The 19,350-nt window shown below is 39.0% G+C and overlaps 1 protein-coding gene across 2 annotated transcripts in view; it reads left to right on the top strand.

Moving 5' to 3' along the window:
• STX7 (syntaxin 7) overlaps positions 1-1,597 on the top strand; it is a 60,763-nt gene extending 59,166 nt beyond the window's left edge. For both annotated transcript variants that reach the window (XM_004011327.4, XM_042253481.2), the window contains exon 10: positions 253-1,597. In XM_004011327.4, coding sequence (XP_004011376.1) covers positions 253-345 — 93 coding nt within the window. In that variant the 3' untranslated portion in view covers positions 346-1,597. The remainder of the gene's footprint in view (positions 1-252) is intronic.
• The last annotated feature ends 17,753 nt before the right edge of the window (positions 1,598-19,350 follow it).

Below are 19,350 nucleotides of genomic sequence, written 5' to 3'. Positions count from 1 at the left end.
CCCAACCACACATCTAGAAAAAGCACCAACAAAAGTTGAATAATTACTCCCTGAATTAATACTGTTAATTCAAGAATATATTTTGAAAGCATACTACTATATGTATTGAAAAGCAAAAAAAAATATAGCCCTGAATCTGAGGGCGAGAAAATACCATTGATTTTACTCTAGAAATGAACCAAATGATTTTCACTTGCCATCGAGATGCTCCGCTACATCTGTAAACATGTTTTTTGTTTTTTGCATCTGCAGCGCAAATCCAGAAAAACCCTCTGCATCATCATTTTTATCCTTGTTATTGGAGTTGTAATTATCGGTCTCATCATATGGGGAGTGAAAGGCTAAGATGATAAAGGAGCACACTACTGCACTACATTATGTAAATTATGTAGGAAGATTCCTTTAATCATGGTGGGTTTTTTTTTATTATATTCTTTTAAAGCAGTTGCCTAAAGGATGGTTCCCATACTCTGTTATTTTTATTTGGAAGAAAGTTTTCTTTGGATTAAATCTTATATTTTCTAATGCTGAAAGTTTTCCTGTATATCACTGCTGGCATGCTTTTCAATCTAATAACTATTCTGCCCACATTGTATTTGCCTTTCATCTATAATTTATTTATCCTGTTGACTTAGCTTTTGGAAATTAGTAAATTTAAAGGTGTGTGTGTGTGTTTTCTGTGTGCACCTTCCCATCACAATGTAACATGCACCCATGCTTGTGTCACTTTGATTACAGATCTTCAATTTAATTTTGATTTGTGCCAGCAGAGGAAACATTGTCAGTAACTTTCAAAAGTAACATATATGTCTGTGTTTGGTATTTTGTTGTTTTCCTGGTTCACAGCAGCATAAGTTGTCTATTTAACTTTTATCTTTGTTTTTCTCTTAAGACCCTTGTTGATTCTCAGTGAAGTCAGTGAATAACTTCCTAGTATATCTTTCACTCCTGATGTGTAGATAGTAAGCATTTGTTGTAGATTGCCTAGTAAAATGCTAAGGATAGGTTGTTTTTATATAGGTTCTGTTGAGCCTGACGTTCCTTTACAAGGAACTGTGTTGTCAGTATAAATGTTTAATGTGATCTGGAGGAAGAGTATGACAAATCGGTACCTATTGTGTTAGAATTCTAAAGACCCCAAACTTATTCTGCTGTGTATCTCCACAGCTGTTATGATGGAATATTAATTACCTTCCCTTTTGTCCTATAGAATAATGATTACATTTGTGTCCTTGGGTCAAGATTACTTTGGGGAAGTAACTTTCCCACAGTTATTGTTTTTGGGCACCTGACACTTAAAATTCTGGGTTTCCTTTGCATATAATTTTGTACCATCCTACATTAGCAAATGAATTGGATGTTTGCCAGTTAACTCACTTGCCTTTTTAAATCAATGTTGTTTTAATGCACTAATCTGTATACTATAAAGAAGATCATCTTTATAGTTTGTATTTTATAATGTTCTTACATAGCAGTTTGATAGTGAAGGCAATGTTTTACATGGCAAGCTATGAGACTTCAGATGGGAACAAATAAAATATTAAGTAACTAAGTAAATTGTATCTTTGCAAGCAAAATAAAGATGATTTTAAAAGTGCCTGAAGAGTTTTATTTCAAGAGAATTCCGCTTCTGCAGGACTTGATACTTAACTCACACTTTTGCCACTGTACTTACCTGAAATCTCAACAGAAGAAGTGTAACCACATGGCTACCATTTTGCATCTTGCTGGAGTACCAACTCACTCAGAGTTTTTATTTTGGCCCTCTTTTGCTGCTAATAGGTAGAAGCTGTTTTGCTTATTACCAAAACACAAGAAGAGCCTGTAGAAAACTGTTTTGTGAGTGAATGATTAGGAATATCAAGACTGTGTTCACCTACATGACACTGCTGTATTGAACAGGTTGGGTGATGGAGGCAAGAGAATTCTTACAAATTCTGCCTATTCTGAAGGCAGTGCAAGCCCATCAGGCCTGCTGGAATGTGATCCTTCTCTGTAAGTGGACAGAGAAGTGTAATAGCCAGTCTCTTAGGACTGTTTAAGGCTGCCACAAATCAGCTCAATTTTCTGCCGTGATTATACTGGATAAAGTGTTTATTCTCATACAGGCAAATGCATCTACTTCTGTTTATTTCTTGCTGAGTTCCCAATAACAGCAAAAGCACTTACTTCGGGAGACATGAGTTTAAGCACCTTAATTTAAAATATACTATTTTATAAATTATTTTGACTGGGACACAGATCATTGAAAGCAGGAGCCTGGGTGATTTGTACTCTTTTTAAGAAATTTATTAACTTAAGAGAAAATTTTACACAAAATATTTGGAATACAAAGAGAGAAAAAATAAAATAAAAAATGGTACAGTATTCAAATATTTAAAATTCTTAACAAAGTTTTCCTTTAGATGAATTTTAGAATCTGTTTGAAAGGCAATGCTTACTTTCATGACTGTCAACATATCTGAATCTGTTTGAGTCGAACCAAGTCTCAAGCTGAAGAAGTTTCCTTATCAAATGACACATCATTCCTTTTAGTGTGCTTTGAAGACATACTTGCATGATGCCGACTGTAATTAACCAGCCTCTTTGCTTAAATTGAACGACGGTGTCGCAGGAAGGGTTTGACCACTGTATCAGTCATTAAATATTATGGAAATGTTTTAGTTTTGCACAGTGATTAGTGGTAGAGGACTGTCTGGTGCCATTCCAACACAATGCAGCTTGTTTTTAGTAGGCATGGGATCAGCCCTAAAAAATACAGATGTGGACACAGATGGAGCTTGATCTCAGACAGCAAACGGTAGAGACAGCCTCTGGAGTCAGGCCCCCTGAGCACACTGGGTGCCCAGCAGTTGTGTTTGTCTTGTCCACTGAGAGCACTGCACCTTGAAGAGGCTGAAATGGAGTCTTCTTCGGTGTCATCACTGCTTTTGTTAAAAAAATAGTAAATTCAAGGGGCGGGGGGCAGATTCTGTGTATACCTATGGCTGATTCATGTTGGATGTTGGTGGAAACCAGCACAATTCTGTAAAGCAATTACATGTTTCAATTAAAAAACTTAAAATTTAAAAAAGTAAAATCTTACACACAAAAAAATTTGAGTACTGATTTAGACAGATTTACAATGAAAAAAGACTTTTTTATTTTGAAGGTTTCTCATTCTGCACTTTGTTCTGGTTAGGAAAATGGACTTGTTTACCAATAGAGAAACAGAACTGCTCTTTTTTTTTTCCCCGCCAACTCTAACAGAAGAGAAGAAAAATCCAAGGCTCTCTCCTTGACATAGTTGACTCTTCCCATCTGTCAGCATTTCACCACTTCGCTGGGTTGTGTCGCCGCAGTATCACCGTCTCCTCTGTGTAGTGTCCTTTGCAGTGCAGAGAAGCCAGAAGGTACATTTTTCTAGAACCAGAACCCCCTTTGTTTTCTGGTTCTAAGAATGGTCCAGTGAAAGGCATTTCCAGGCAACTGAGGAGGCAGAGAAGGGCAAGTTCACCCGCCCTCAGACATCATCCAGGCAGAAGTGTGTGCAGGCTCTGGACATGGGCGTCACAGCACCTTTGAGATTTCTCACAGGTCATCTGTTCTGGCGCTGTCAACAGCCAAGACAGTCACTGACAGCTCCTTGAGACTCAGCTGGCGTCAGTGGTGCAGGCTGGGGTGACAGGAGTCTCAGGAAGCCTTCCAGATTGACAGGGTCTCAGGGATGAGCTCCTGAGACCCGCCCGGGGCGGAGCCGCAGACACACCTTCCCTATCCTCCCTTCTGATATTTCTAATTCACCACACTGAAACCCTTTGGGCTTACATCATCATGTGATGGTTCTAACTGAACCAAGGTATAGAGGTGGAAATAGCTTAATTCAGCATGAAGGGAAAACAGGTTTTCTACATGTCTTGTCATAGTGAAAGACATGCTGCTTCACTGAGCCTATTGACTTTGTTAAATCCAGCTGAAATGAAGAAAGATGAACCTGCAGGTTTATATGCAGGCAATTTCTTTATTTCTCATGTGATAGTATTTTTAAAAACACAGATTCCTAAAAGAGGAGAAAATGGTTTTATCTTCACTGATTGTGGGTGCCAATCTTGTTAAGTATAATTTCTCGCTAAGAAATAACAAGCTGCTCAGATCTTATGGTGTTACTGAAGAGGTCTGGGAGCCAGAGGACTGAGCAGTTTCTTCCCTCCCTTGCTGTCTTGTTGCTCAATAAATATTTGAGTGCTTAATTTGGCATTTATTTTGTGTCAGGCTGCTACATGCCTGAGCACAGAGGCTATTAGAGTGAACCAAAAGAATGTGGCCCCTGCCTTTAAGGAGCTTACATTTAGCACTTGATGTTAGGGGGAAGACGGTGGGTGGGAGAGGGAAGAGGTAAGGGAATGGGAATGGATTTGTCATTCTTTGGACCACCTATACTCAGGGACCACTCTTTCTTGAGGACTGGCTTCCTGTGTTTTGTGTTCCTTCATTACCAAGTATCTGAATTTCATTCATTTTTCTTAGTTAACAGACTACTAGAAAAGTGTCTGTAGAGTAACTGCTAGTTTGAAAATTGATCTGTATGTATTGTCTCTAGTAAAAGAAGCTTCCATCTTTTGATGGCAGCATCTGAATTTAAAGCTAGTGCATCCTGATAGTCAGGACTGACATTTATAGGGGTTCTGCAAAATTATTGCTCCCAATATTGGAAAGGAAGGAAAATAAAAAGGATTTTGGAATCTATATTTCTTCAGAATACATTCAAAGCCAATGCATTATGCATGCTCCTTGTAAAATTTCCCTTAAAATATTTTTAATTTAACCCTGCCATATCCCTTGACATTTTTGGCTGGAGGGAGGGTGGGAGGGGAATGGGAACAAAGAACAGCCTCAGTGGCTCAAGTTTAACCCATTTTCTTCTAAATTAAACACAGTTTCAATTTGTCAGTTTTAATCCTTTGTCTTGGCAATCCTTTGGTTAACAGTAAAATCATGAATGTTGGACAAGACTTGGCAACTGAACAACAAAATTATGAAATTTTATTTTTCTCCAAATCTAATTTTAAATGCAGAAATAGAGCTAAATAACTGACACACTAAATAGATTTTTATAGACCCTGTTGCTTCTGGCAGGTTTTTAAGAGGTTGGTCACTTAATTACTCAGAGTGGGATTCCTGTAGGTTTTGTGTAGTGATGGCATTCCTGCTTAAAATGTGAGTGGTAGAAGGCAAAACCAGATTTCCTGTGCAGTCGTTACATGCACAACACCCTTACTTGTTTTAGAGGGAATCTGCTAGAACTCAACTGAGTCTTTAAATAAACTTGAAAGGGCATTAATTCCCACTTTGGCAAACCCAAAGTACAAATTTTTAAGTGTTTACTGTAAGTACTGTTAGACAGTAGTTACTAACTCCAATATCTCTTAGAATTGGTGGAAACTTAGAAATGCAGTATTTAGCCTCAACAAAGATTTACTGATACTAGTTTCAGTTTCTAGTGCCTTCTGGAAGTTCCATGTCAATGTTGAATGGTACATCTGAAATACTGAAATCAGACCAGGATAAAAGGAACCAAATTTACATCTTCAGAAACTAGAGATTTAGCCCAAGAGTAAGGGTAACTTGCATAGCTGAAGACCTAATCATGAAAAGCTTTCATGAGTAGCTAACTGAAAAGTAAGGCGTAACTGTAGAAAGGACAGACAAGGAGATAGAAAATATGCATGACAGGAGATGAGACCCGAAGGATTAAAGGAGAAGATCTAATATGTGTCTAATCAGAGTCTGAAAGGTAGAGAATAGAAAAACATGAAAGAGATGATTGCTGAGAAATTGCCAGAATTAGTAAAAAACATGACTCCTCAAATACAAGAAAAAAAATGTATATCAAACAGGATAAGTAAAAGGAAACCAATGTAGTTTCCTTACAAGGAAGCTTAAGAACAACAAAGACAAAGCGATCTTAAAAGCAGCCAGAATAAATAAACGTCACATACAAAGGAATGATAAATTGACAGCCAACTTTTCAGTGCCAAAAACTGAAGCCAAAAGACAGTAGAATAACATCTTCCAGGTACAAAGTGAAAATAACTGTCAATCTAAAATGAATGCCCAATGAAATTATCTTTCAAGAACAAGGGTAAAACAAAGACAGTTTTGTTTTTTTTCAAAAAGGAGAATTTATGACCAATAAATATTCATTTAAAGAATAAGGATGAATTTAGGGGAAAATGAAGAAAGGTCTGAGATGCAGGAAGGAGTGATGTACTAAGAAGGAAAATATTAAAGAATGTTTCTATGACCTCTAATTAGGGAAATTTTTCTTAGAAACCAATTTTTGTTTAAAACCTCTTTGTAAATAGCACTGTTAACTGTTTAAGAAATCCCCAAGACCAGTCACCTAAACAGTGTCTAGTTAAAAAAATCTCAGTCCTCTACTCAGTGTATGGCATCCCTATCTTAGCATCCCTTCCCTAGGAAAAAGACCATAGTGTCCAATGGAACTAAAAAAATTTTACCCAACCAATCTAAAGCAGGTTTTCCTTAACTCTTAAGAGAGAAAGAATGATTTCTAACACATATGTTATATTTATCAGTTTTTCATTGAGTCATACTGAAAGTAGAAATTACATTGTTGGTATGCCTTAGTTGCCTACCCAGAATCCATGCAACTCTTGCCCATTCTGAATGGTCTCAGACTTTCCTTTGGAATATTCTTTTTCCTCTGTTGGGTAGCAGCCACATGCTTTGGATGGAATTGACTCCAACCTGACTTCAGAGGTGGTGGGCACTACTTTAGATAAATTGGTCAGCCTGTCCCATTCTTTTTGCCTGGGCAGTTGGTTCAAGGATGAGCAGAAACACAATCCAAACAAGCAGCTCCAGGATTACTCTCCTGCAAACTGTAATCATATCTGGGCAACTTGTGGGCTCTGGTGCACCAGACGTGAAGTTGGACAGCAACACAACATTTTAATACTATGAGGGATGACATAGCTTCAAGAAAAAGACATGAAGTTGGGTAGAATCATTCATTTATTTATTCAGTAAGAATTTGCTGAATGCTTAATAAATACTGGGCTCTAAGAAAAAGCAAAATCTTAATTAGCAAATTCCGGCAATGGGGACAATGAAATGGTTCATAGCTTCCACAGTTCATTAGAAACATCTCTTAAAACTTCATCCTTGTATCTAGGAAGACTTTCGCTTTTCCAATCAGGAATTTTAGTTCCAGAAGGAAAGAAAAAAAAAAAGACAATGAAAATGTTGTATGAAAGGTTTCTTTCAAACTTTCCTCAATCAACAGTTTTTACCCCAGTCATGATGCTGAGAGACTTCAGAAACACAAGTGACTCTGTGTTCAGACCAAGTACTTTGGCTTCAGGAAGATGAATGATCGGACCTACTCACCATATGATTATAAGGGTCAGGTAGTTTAAAAAGAAATTACAATCTGAATTGAACCAAAGATGAACAGTGTTGCTATTGAGTTTCAAATCCCAGCTAATAAGCATAACCTTGTAAAGAGAGGTTAGTGTTTGGGAAACTGCATGTTCTTGCAGAAAGGCAAAGCTTTTGCAATATAAATAGTTGTGAGTGTACTAACTTTCATCTTTGATGCCGTAACCCTCTGTGTTTAGAGTTTTGTTTGTTTGTTTTTTTTAATCCGGGGCCTGGAATGAGAATTTTAGAAGCTCCAGATACTAAAAAGACTGTGATGGCAACCCCAGATGTAATTTTTTTTAATTTATTTTTTTAAAAGATCATAAAGCTCACCTAAATACTGAAATTAAAATGGCTTTTTCTAGATTTCCTTACTTTGAAATGCTGCCTAAGTTCATCACATTTAAACTTTGCTAGTAATTTCTGGTTCATCTGCTTTTTTGGCATCTTAAGCACTTACTTAGCCTGTTGGGTAATAATTCAGCATCAATTGCATTATAAATGTCATAATTTTCTGTACTTTAAAAAATATAGACAAAGGGGAAGAGTTATTTCAGGGAGGGATTTGATCACTCACGGCAAACAATATGCTTTGATTTGGGGTACTCTGTTGTTTTAGATGCTAAGTTGTATCTGACTATTTTGCAACTCCATGGACTGCTGCCTGGCTCCCCTGTCCATGGGATTCCCCAGGCAAGAATACTAGAGTGCCATTTACTTCTCCAGGGGATCTTCCCCACCCAGGGATTGAACCTGGGTCTCCTGCATTGCAGGCAGATTCTTAACCACTGAGCCATCAGGGAAGCCCTTGGGGGTACTCTAGACTTGACTTTTTTCCTAAATAGTTCTAGTAAGAAACAAACTTTAATCCCCAGTATATCACACACTGACAAAACAAAAATCCTGCTTTTTCTTTTTTCTTAAGATAAAGCAGGTCTTATTTTGGTGCTGTGCAAAGTTTGGTTTAAATTAAACATGGTTGGAGGAGACACTTAGGTGTGTAAGGGTCACTGAGATGAATGGGTCAGGCTTTTTGCTGATTTGCTTTTCTAGGACTTGGTGGTAACGTATCTCAGAGAACTACGGTAAGGTTAGCCAGTAATTTTTAACTAAAAAATGCTCAAAGGTCTACTTTTTCTTAATTCCCCAAAGCTATTTATGATTTGTAAAGTAGTATGTTTTAACCTTTTATTAAAAAGAACATTGTATTAAGAGAACATGAAGAGACCAAATCTCCCATTTAATAATTTCAATATGACATTTGTGTTCTTTTTTTCTTTTTTTTCATCTAAAAGCCTCCTCAAGCTCTATGAAAGAGAGCAAAGAGATATTGATTCCTTCTTTGGGGGGAGGGGGGTGAATCATTCACTGGAAAACATTCGTCATATCAGGATCTTAAAGCAAGAATCAATATTGCCCTCAAAGCTTACTATAAATGAGTAGTAATCAAGACAATGAGATATTGGCACAAGAAGGAACATATAGATCAGTGGAAGAAACTTGAGAGTCCTCATATAAATGATTACATCTGTGGTTAATTGATTTAATTAAACTGCATCAAAATTAAAAACACTTCTTTCTTTCGCATCTGTCCCTGTATGGTTAATCCTTGCTAAGTCACAGCCCAAATGGGAACCAGACTACAGTGTGTGTTGGACAGACTAGTGCCAGGTGGGTGGGCCTTCTTTAAGAACAAGAACACAAATTGTTCTTGTGTATTCATAATTGAACAAATTGCGAATACAAAAATAAGCTATGAAAGTATTTAGAATGAGAAAATGAATCACAGAAATACTATTTTTAAAACGGATGAATAGTACCAATACCACAGAATTTTTTTTAAAGATGATAATATGTCTAACAGTCCTGTAACAATTTTCTTCCTACATTTTTGGGCTGCATACACTGTATCTCTTCATATGAAAGTTTTTTGCAATGTTTTCTCTAGAAAAAATGGAAATTCAGTCTTTCATCTCTCATGATTAATGGAGATTGAGTGATCAGAAAGCTTTCTTGCAATTTCTTCATTCATTATTGGTAATGCCTCATCAGAATTTCTTTCTCAAGCAGTGGTCAGGAAAATGATAAGAAAACGCCAGCCTGTTGATGTCACTGGGTATGGATCCTGATAACCTCCTGCCACAGCGGATGGTCCACTTTGATTAGGTCTTTTCTGCTCCCTCTTCTGAGTGGGTGGTACCCAAGGTGATCAACAGAAGATATTCCTGAATGCTGGTCATAGTTTCCCATAAGAAGGGAGACATCTCCTTAACCCTTCTCACAGATGTGATCTGGAGGCCTGAGGTTATATTTGGAGTCCCAGTACCCCCATCAGGTTGCAGAAGGTGACTACCAAGCTGGGCACTGCTCCCTGCTTCCTGCTCATGGCTAGCTAGGGCGACTCCTCCTCCAGTTAACCAGAGAACACGAGAGACCTTAGAACCAGTCCAATGGGAGGCCCAAACACTAAGATTCATTAACAACTTGGTAAATCTATAAATCTACCTCTGACCACAGCTGACATCTCTCTGGAGGGTGTGTTTGTACATTTCCAAACAGACACTCAAAGCGTCTCTGTCACAGCATGCTAGAAGGCAATTAGCCACATGCTTTCATTAGCATAACATCCCTACCAAAGACCTTGAAATTAGTTCAGAGTTTGAGTTTAGCTGAGTGGAGATATGCCAGTGGACAGACAGCGTCGGGTGAGAGGGACGATGAGTGTGGAAGTGAGGACAGATAGCAGGAAGGCACAAGAGAAGCCTTTGGGGAGGAATACCCAGTAGTAAACTGTCTGTCAGTTAGACTCAGTACTTGAGTGGTTTATTTTACGATTTAAACTTAAAAAAAAAATCATCATATTAACAGATTCTACATGCTCCAGTAGGGACGAAAAAAGAACAGAATGAATTGCCACTGGGGCTATTTTTCAACTGTGAAAACTTGTCTTTGAAAGAGCTGGACACAAGGAGAGAAAGCAGTCAGCATGGGAATCAAAAGGCATGCTGCAGGGAGTGAGGACCTCAGAGAGAAGACAGAAGAAATGGGAGCATGAATGGTGTCTCGGAATAGCAGAGACCAGGTCCTCCTCTGCACAGCCGGGGACATCCCTTAGCTGAGGCAGCCAGCACCATTGAAAGTCCACGGCCCAAGAGGCGGAAAGGAAGAGCTCTTGCATCTGGAGGAGAAAGTGTGCCCCCAGGAGCTCACACTGGAATCATTAGCACCTGTGTGTCTCCTAGCTTGACTGTGTATATGGGTGGAAGGGGTGGATGGCTTTCCTGAAGGCTGAGTACCTGCAGGTATAAAGTGACTGATGAGTTTACTCTGACTGCAAGCAACGCACTTTTCTGCTTCCTGGAAAATTCCAGACAGACACAAGAAGGAAAGACTGTCATTTGGTAAACTGAAGCTCTTAATCCATTTATCAAATTTAAGGTTAAAAATAACCACACATAAGATACCATTGGTAGGTCTTAAGGGAATTATTGTTGTTTTTTAGTTGCTAAGTTGTGTCCAACTCTTTGTGCAAACCCCATGGACTATAGTCCACCAGGCTCCTCTGTCCATTGGATTTAATAGGCAAGAATACTAGAGTGGGTTGCCATTTCCCTGTCCAGGGCATCTTCCTGGCCCAGAGATTGAACCCACACCTCCTGATTAGCAGGAAAATTCTTTACCACTGAGCCACCAAGGAAGCCACTTTTTAAAGGGTGACAGATTCTGAGTGCTTTCACACTAAGAATTCTTCAAGAAGAACCATCTTTTCTAAGAGTCACCTGACTCCCTCCAGACCAAGAAACTACCAGCCATATGGTCCTGCTTCTGCAACTGAGAGTTTCTAAAGAAGAGGTGCTACTGTTCTGCTCCCCATCAGAGTCTCCTAGAATAGGTGGCCGGGAGGAAGGTTCCTTCATTGGTCCTGTTGACCAGCCAGCAGAGGGAGTAAGAACAACAAAGTTTATACCTTCTGAATAACACTATCAGCTGAATTTTTCACTGTGGTATAACTTTAAACCAATACATAAAATAATGATTGTGAAAGCATCTTTACTGATTTTCATGTTTATAAAGATGATTCATGTTTATTTTTAAATGATGTTAAAATATAGAAGGTAAAAGACTTAAGGCTTCCAGTTATCCCTCTTTCCAATAAAAAGTGTTTAATCGTTTGGTTTACATCCTTCCAGAAAGTTTTCTGAATAGTTTGAGTCCCCATCCTCAGTAGTGTGGGGAAATCTAGCATTTCCTTCAGCGGTTTCATCAATTCCTGAGAAAGATACTAATATAGTGGTTGTTGATTCCTCTAGCTCTGGATTCTAGGCTCAACTTAATTTCACGTTGCTTTGTTGCCACCTCTTCATGCCTGCCGATAGCTCCAGCTTTTGTTTTCTTTTCTTGGCTTCAAAACTTCAAAACTGGAGTTTCTTCCATGGACTGTGCTTTCCCCAGTGTGTTCAGCCTAGAAAGGGATTGCTTTCTCTTCTTAGCTTCAGTGAAGGATTTCTCAGGAATTCAACAGGTGCTTGTTTCAATGGAAAACTTTAGTGAGTACAATGACTCACCTTTCAGTCCAAAATACTACCTGATGAAGTCAGTTCAACAGCCTATGTGTCATGATGGCCTGCCTTCATTTTTTTTTAATATGCTTTTAAAATTTATTTTTAATTGAAGGATAATTGCTTTATAATATTGTGTTGGTTTCTACAGTACATCAACATGAATCAGCCATAGGTACAGATATGTCCCCTCCCTCTGGAACCTCCCTCCCAAGTCTCACCCCATCCCACCCCTCTAGGCTGTCACAGGGCACTGGTTTGAGCTCCCTGAGTCATACAGCAAGTTCTTGCTGACTGTCTTACATATGGTAGTGTATACATTTCCAGATACTGCTTTACAGTGTGGTGGTCTCTGCCGTACATCAACGTGGATCAGTCATAATTATATATATCCCCTCCCTCTTAAACCTCTCTCCCCACCATTCCACCCCTGGCCTTCATTTTAAATCCCTTTGAGGTATGCTTTTTGGCTTCTGTAGAGGTATATGTCTGTGGGTACATTTGGCCATGCTTACAGAGATTCATTTAAATCTTTGAGCACTGATAGATTGAAAAACTTGTTTTAAGTTTATAATTTTGAGGATATTTGTTGATATTATTGCTCTTATACATATTCATGTTTAAAAATCAAACTTACATAGGATGAATGGAGTAAGCCTAACACAGAATGAATACATATTTTAGTTTCAAATAATATGCTATTCCTCTAAAGCAGAATTTCAAACATTAAATGAAGTGCTTGTTTGTTTATCCCTAGGAAAAGTAATACTCAGACTTATATGTCTTTTTTAAATTTTGCAGGCCATGTTGTTTAATACCTAATTTGACTCAATTGATGATACATAAGAGATTTCACAGAAAAAAGTCAATTAACTAGTCCAAGAAATAATAAATCCAAATATTGGAAAGCATACTTTAAACCAATAAATGACAGAGTTAAGAGTTGTTTAAAGAAATAGAAATAATAAGACATTTTCTGTTTGCAGCCTTAGATTTTGTTTAAAATAATATTACATGGTGTTGATTACTACACCATTTGTCTCCATTTGAAGAAAGCACATGATTGAATGAGCAACTTTTGACGTTTGAAAATCAACACTGTTTACATTTGAAAAAATTCACTGTAGCTTGTTTTTAATAAATTTAAAGAGATTCACAAACACTCATATAAACTTTATGTTCATATTACTTCCCTTCAATTATATTTTTCCTAAAGTTTAATAACTATAAACCCTCTAATCCATGTGTCCAGAGCAGTTGCCAATTATCATTATTTTACATTATACTTGAGTTCAAAACATATCCCCAATTAAAACTGGTTTAAAAACTAGGGCTTCCCTGGCTTCCCTGGTGGTGGGGTGGTAAAGAATCTGCCTGCCAGTGCAGGAGACAGATTTAATCCCTGGTCTGAAAAGATCCCACATGCCTTGGAGCAACTAAACCTGGGTGCCACAACTATGAAGCCTGTGCTCTAGCGCCTGAGACCACAACTATTGAGCCCATGCACTGCAACTAATAAAGCCTGCATGCTGCAGAGCCCATGTTCCACAGGAGAAGCCGCCACGATGAGAAGCCTGTGCATCGCATCTGGAGCGTACCCCCCGTTTGCTGCAGCTAGAGAAAAGCCTGTGCAGCAACAAAGACCCAGCACAACCAAGAATAAATAAATAAATAATTGTTTTATTTAAAAATAAGTAAAAATAAAAAGCTAACAAAAGTTGAAAGAGTTGGTAGGTTCATAATTGGGAAGCAAGTTATGAATAAAGAAACTAGGAGAATGGGAGAATGGGAATTCTAACATGTATACTATCATGTAAGAATTGAATCGCCAGTCCATGTCTGACGTAGGGTGCAGCATGCTTGGGGCTGGTGCATGGGGATGACCCAGAGAGATGTTGTGGGGAGGGAGGTGGGAGGGGGGGTCAGGTTTGGGAACGCATGTAAGAATTAAAGATTTTAAAATTAAAAAAAAATAAAAAAAATAAACAGCATATTAAAAAGCAAAAAAAAAAAAAAGAAACTAATTATTGTGAATTTGTGTCCAGAATATACAAAAGAAAAAACATAAAAATATTTTTAGCCAGTTAATCTATTGGCTTTCTAGTACGGAATATGATATTAAATCTTGTACACAACAGAATACATTATGGCTTTAGATGTTTTACCAGTTGACCGTAGAATTAAAAAACAAAATGAAGTTGTTCAGTTAGGAATTGAGTTTTATGTTTGTATTTTTATCCTTTACTCTTTACCCCCAAAACCTTTATTGAGTGACCAATGTGTGTCAGTTGATACGTATTTCTCATTTTCAGTTTGGAGATACCAGTCGAGTGAGTATGCTTAATGAAGAAGCATTTCCAACACTCATGTTCCAGGACTCCCAGTTTAGAAGAACAGACAGAGCTAGGAGTAAGACTTATGGGGCACAAGTATGAGTAGGAGTAACAGACTATAGCCTTTGGGTCAGTAAATTAATTCCTTTCTCTTGCATTTCAAAAGATAGCCCAAGAAAAAACACGATGAGCTTCTCTCAGACTTGGAGGCAGGAGCCCAGAGACCTAAATGTTCAGATATCTCAGTGAAAAGGCTTGCAGTCTTATTTTGTCTCTGACCTTGTCTTCAGCCTTTTCCCTTTTCAGTTGCAATATTCCATTCCTTAAAGAACCTTGCTATCTCTAATTATATGCTATATGTAGGTACATATATATTAAATGAGCAAGTAAAGAGAACCAACCCAAGTTCATCTTCCTCCTTCAAGTTTAGGGATTCTCTAAAGATCAACTTCTATTGAGACCTGAGTCTCTTGTCTTTTCAGTGGCCTTTGACCTTTCATTGTTGTTTAGTCACCAAGTTGTGTTCAACTCTTTGTGACCCCGTGGACTGTAGCACGACAGGCTTCCCTGTCCTGGAATCTGCCCAAGTTCAGTTCAGTTCAGTCGTTTAGTCGTGTCCGACTCTTTGCAACCCCATGAATCGCAGCACGCCAGGCCTCCCTGTCCATCACCAACTCCCGGAGTTCACTCAGACTCATGTCCGTCGAGTCAGTGATGCCATCCAGCCATCTCACCCTCTGTTGTCCCCTTCTCCTCCTGCCCCCAATCCCTCCCAGCATCACAGTCGTTTCCAATGAGTCAACTCTCCGCATGAGGTGGCCAAAGTACTGGAGCTTCAGCTTCAGCATCATTCCTTCCAAAGAAATCCCAGGGCTGATCTCCTTCAAAATGGACTGGTTAGATCTCCTTGCAGTCCAAGGGACTCTCAAGAGTCTTCCCCAACACCACAGTTCAAATGCATCAATTCTTCGGTGCTCAGCCTTCTTCACAGTCCAACTCTCACATCCATACATGACCACAGGAAAAACCATAGCCTTGACTAGACAGACCTTAGTCGGCAAAGTAATGTCTCTGCTTTTGAATATGCTATCTAGGTTGGTCATAACTGTCCTTCCAAGGAGTAAGCGTCTTTTAATTTCATGGCTGCAATCACCATCTGCAGTGATTTGGGAGCCCCCAAAATAAAGTCTGACACTGTTTCCACTGTTTCCCCATCTATTTCCCATGACGTGATGGGACCGGATGCCATGATCTTCATTTTCTGAATGTTGAGCTTTAAGCCAACTTTTTCACTCTCCACTTTCACTTTTATCAAGAAGCTTTTTAGTTCCTCTTCACTTTCTGCCATAAGGGTGGTGTCATCTGCATATCTGAGATGATTGATATTTCTCCCGGCAATCTTAATTCCAGCTTGTGTTTCTTCCAGTCCAGCGTTTCTCATGATATACTCTGCATAGAAGTTAAATAATCAGGGTGACAATATACAGCCTTGATGTACTCCTTTTCCTATTTGAAACCAGTCTGTTCTGCCGGGAGCCAGCACGAGAGATCCCATCCATGACAAGGTCATGCAGAGGAGACCTGACAGGCAAGGTGGATCAGGACACGAGGGACTCCCTGGACCTGCTCGAGCATCTACCCCAAACCAAAATCTGTCTGTCTACTGTATACTATATTATGCCTTTCACCAACTCTGCTGACATTAACAGGGGGCTATCCCTGACCACCTTTCTCTGGAGAAAATCAACTTAGAGCTCTAGTTGTTAAGTCTCTTGGGCATGAAAGGAGCATTTCAATTCAACCCCTCCTGTTAGCATTCTAGCTTTCTTGGCAGGTTTATCCAGACTCTTGCAACTACGCATATGATTGTTCACAAACCATGACATGGGTAGCCTAAATATTCTAAAAATATAGAGCCCTTCGAGGGGTGAAAAAGTTTCATTAAAATAATACTGGTGAAGAGTTTCATTGTTGACCCAATGCTTGCTGCCAAGTTCCCATATCCTTTATCCATTGTGTGCCTGGGAGTGCATTAGTTAATATAGTTGGAATGTAAGAAAAACAAGTAGTAGCCTTGGTATTAACCACATCAGACCTTTGAGCTAATAAGTTCTTTTTTGTAACCCACTGCACCTTTGTTCCATGAGAATGTAACTCTGTTTAGTACTGTGTGAGGCTGACACAGATTAGAGGTATAAAGAAAAAACACTTCAAGGGAAAACAAGTTTTCTGGTTGATCAACCTTTATCAAAAAAGGGTCATAAAATGTCAACAGGCCTCCAAGGCCAGAAGATAATGTACACAACATAAGACCCTTGTTTATGGGAAGGGTATGCAGAAAAAATCCTGGTTTCGATACGGGCAAAACTGCTGGAATGTTTGAGCTGACTTTGCATGACTTTGCATCACTTTGCATCTTTCATTTTCCTCTATCTACAAGTCAGGGTATAAAAGCTTCTTTTGAAAATAAAGTTACGGGCCTCGCTCACCAAAGCTTGGTCTCCCCATATCATTCTTTCGTTCACCAACACCGTTTATCCTGAGGTTATCCCTGGACTCTGCTGAGGCTGGACCCTAGCATTGTTCCATGTCCAGTTCTAACTGCTGCTTCCTGACCTGCATTCAGATTTCTCAAGAGGCAGGTCAGGTGGTCTGTATTCCCATCTCTTGAAGAATTTTCCACAGTTTATTATGATTCACACGGTCAGAGGCTTTGGCATAGTCTATAAAGCAGAAATAGATATTTTTCTGGAACTCTCTTGCTTTTTCCATGATCCAGCATATGTTGGCAATTTGATCTCTGGTTCCTCTGCCTTTTCTAAAACCAGCTTGAATATCTGGAAATTCACAGTTCACGTATTGCTGAAGCCTGGCTTGGAGAATTTTGAGCATTACTTTACTAGCATGTGAGATGAGTGCAATTGTGCCGTAGTTTGAGTGTTCTTTGGCATTGCCTTTCTTTGTGATTGGAATGAAAACTGACCTTTCCCAGTCCTGTAGCCATGGCTGAGTTTTCCAAATTTGCTGGTATATTGAGTGCAGCACTTTCACAGCATCATCTTTCAGGATTTGAAACAGCTCAACTGGAATTCCATCACCTTCACTAGCTTTATTCGTAGCGATGCTTTCTAAGGCACACTTGACTTCACATGCCAGGATGCCTGGCTCTAGGTGCGTGATCACACCATCATGATTATCTTGGTCTTGAAGCTCTTTTTTGTACAGTTCTTCTGTGTATTCTTGCCACCTCTTCTTAATATCTTCTGCTTCTGTTAGGTCCAGACCATTTCTGTCCTTTATCGAGCCCATCTTTGCATGAAATGTTCCCTTTGTATCTCTAATTTTCTTGAAGAGATCTCTAGTCTTTCCCATTCTGTTCTTTTCCTCCATTTCTTTGCACTGATCGCTGAAGAAGGCTTTCTAATCTCTTCTTGCTATTGTTTGGAACTCTGCATCCAGATGCCTATATCTTTCCTTTTCTCCTTTGTTTTTCACCTCTCTTCTTTTCACAGCTATTTGTAAGACCTCCCCAGACAGCCATTTTGCTTTTTTGCATTTCTTTTCCATGGGGATGGTCTTGATCCCTGTCTTCTGTACAATGTCACCAACCTCATAAGTTCACTTCCATTGAATCGGTGATTCCAACCAACCATCCTCCTTCTGCTTTCAATCTTTCCCAGCATCAGGGTCTTTTCTAATGAGTCAGCTGTTTGCATCAGGTGGCCAAAGTACTGGAGCTTCTGTTTCAGCATCAGTCCTTCCAAAGATAATCAAGATTGATATACTTTAAGATTGACTGGTTTGATCTCCTTGCTTTCCAAGGGACTCTCAAGAGTCTTCTCCAGCACCACAGTTTGAAAACATCAATTCTTCGGTACTCTGCCTTCTTCATGGTCCAACTCTCACAACTGTACGTGACTACTGGAAAGACCATAGCCTTGACTAGATGGGCCTTTGTCAGCAAAGTGATATCTTTCCTTGGAAATAATTGTCTTCTAATTTCATGGCTGAAGTCACTCTCCACAGTGATTTTAGAGCCCAAGAAGAGGAAATCTGACTGCTTCCATCTTTTCCCCTCCTGTTTGCCATGAAGTGATGGGACCGAATCCCATGATCTTAGATTTTTAATATTGAGTTTTAAGCCAGCTTTTTCACTGTCCTCCTTAACCCTCATCAAGAGGCTCTTTAGTTCCTTTTCACTTTCTGCCATTAGAGTGGTATCACCCTGTTGCCAGTTACTCTAGTTTCTGTTTGTCTCGCATTAGCTTATGTAAGATGAATTCAGTTCATATTTCCCACATGACAATAGCCTGAGAACCAACTGGAATGGCATCTGCAGGCACAGGCACAAGAAAGCCTGAAGAGCTTTCTTCCAGGAAAATTATATACACTTAACCTTTATACCAATTTGGTGGAAAGTGCTCTATGTGCTGAAAAGATGCCAGCATGCCAGCTTGATCTCAGGGCTGCTGGTAGACAGGTGAATGAGAGGTGTGCTCCTCTACTCTCCCTTTCACCCACCCCGCTCCACGTATGTTCACATGTGTGTTTCTGTGTGCACTTGAAAACCCTCTCTGTGAACTCGTAACAGTTTAAACTCATTTCAGAAGGGGTGAGTTGGTTTCAATACAACAACATATGACTATCTCAAAGAAAGGAGAATTTGGGGTGTTTTACATGTAATTTTGAATCTTATTAATTGTTCCACTGGAGGTGACAATAACAATAATAGTATCTTCATCATTAGAATACGCTGTGGGCAATTGATCCATATATTCTTTTTAAATTTTCTATATTATCATAAAAACCTTCAGAACTAAAAATATATGGTATTTTGGTAAGCATACTGTTGATTCCAAGTGATTTTTGATTCTCTGTTGCATCTTTCCACCACACTGACAGCTGAATTAGTCTAACACCAACAAGAATTTCTAGAGTAATTGGCTTGATTCATTTGCCATGTGAAGATCTGACTTCAAGCAGCCAAATAACAGTCTCATGACATATTTAAAACATCCGTATGTCCCAGGCAC

Source organism: Ovis aries, chromosome 8 (assembly GCF_016772045.2).
Source record: "Ovis aries strain OAR_USU_Benz2616 breed Rambouillet chromosome 8, ARS-UI_Ramb_v3.0, whole genome shotgun sequence".
Classification (NCBI taxonomy): domain Eukaryota; kingdom Metazoa; phylum Chordata; class Mammalia; order Artiodactyla; family Bovidae; genus Ovis; species Ovis aries.
The sequence above is the reverse complement of the archived record's forward strand: the minus strand, read 5'-3'. Positions and strand labels throughout refer to the sequence as shown.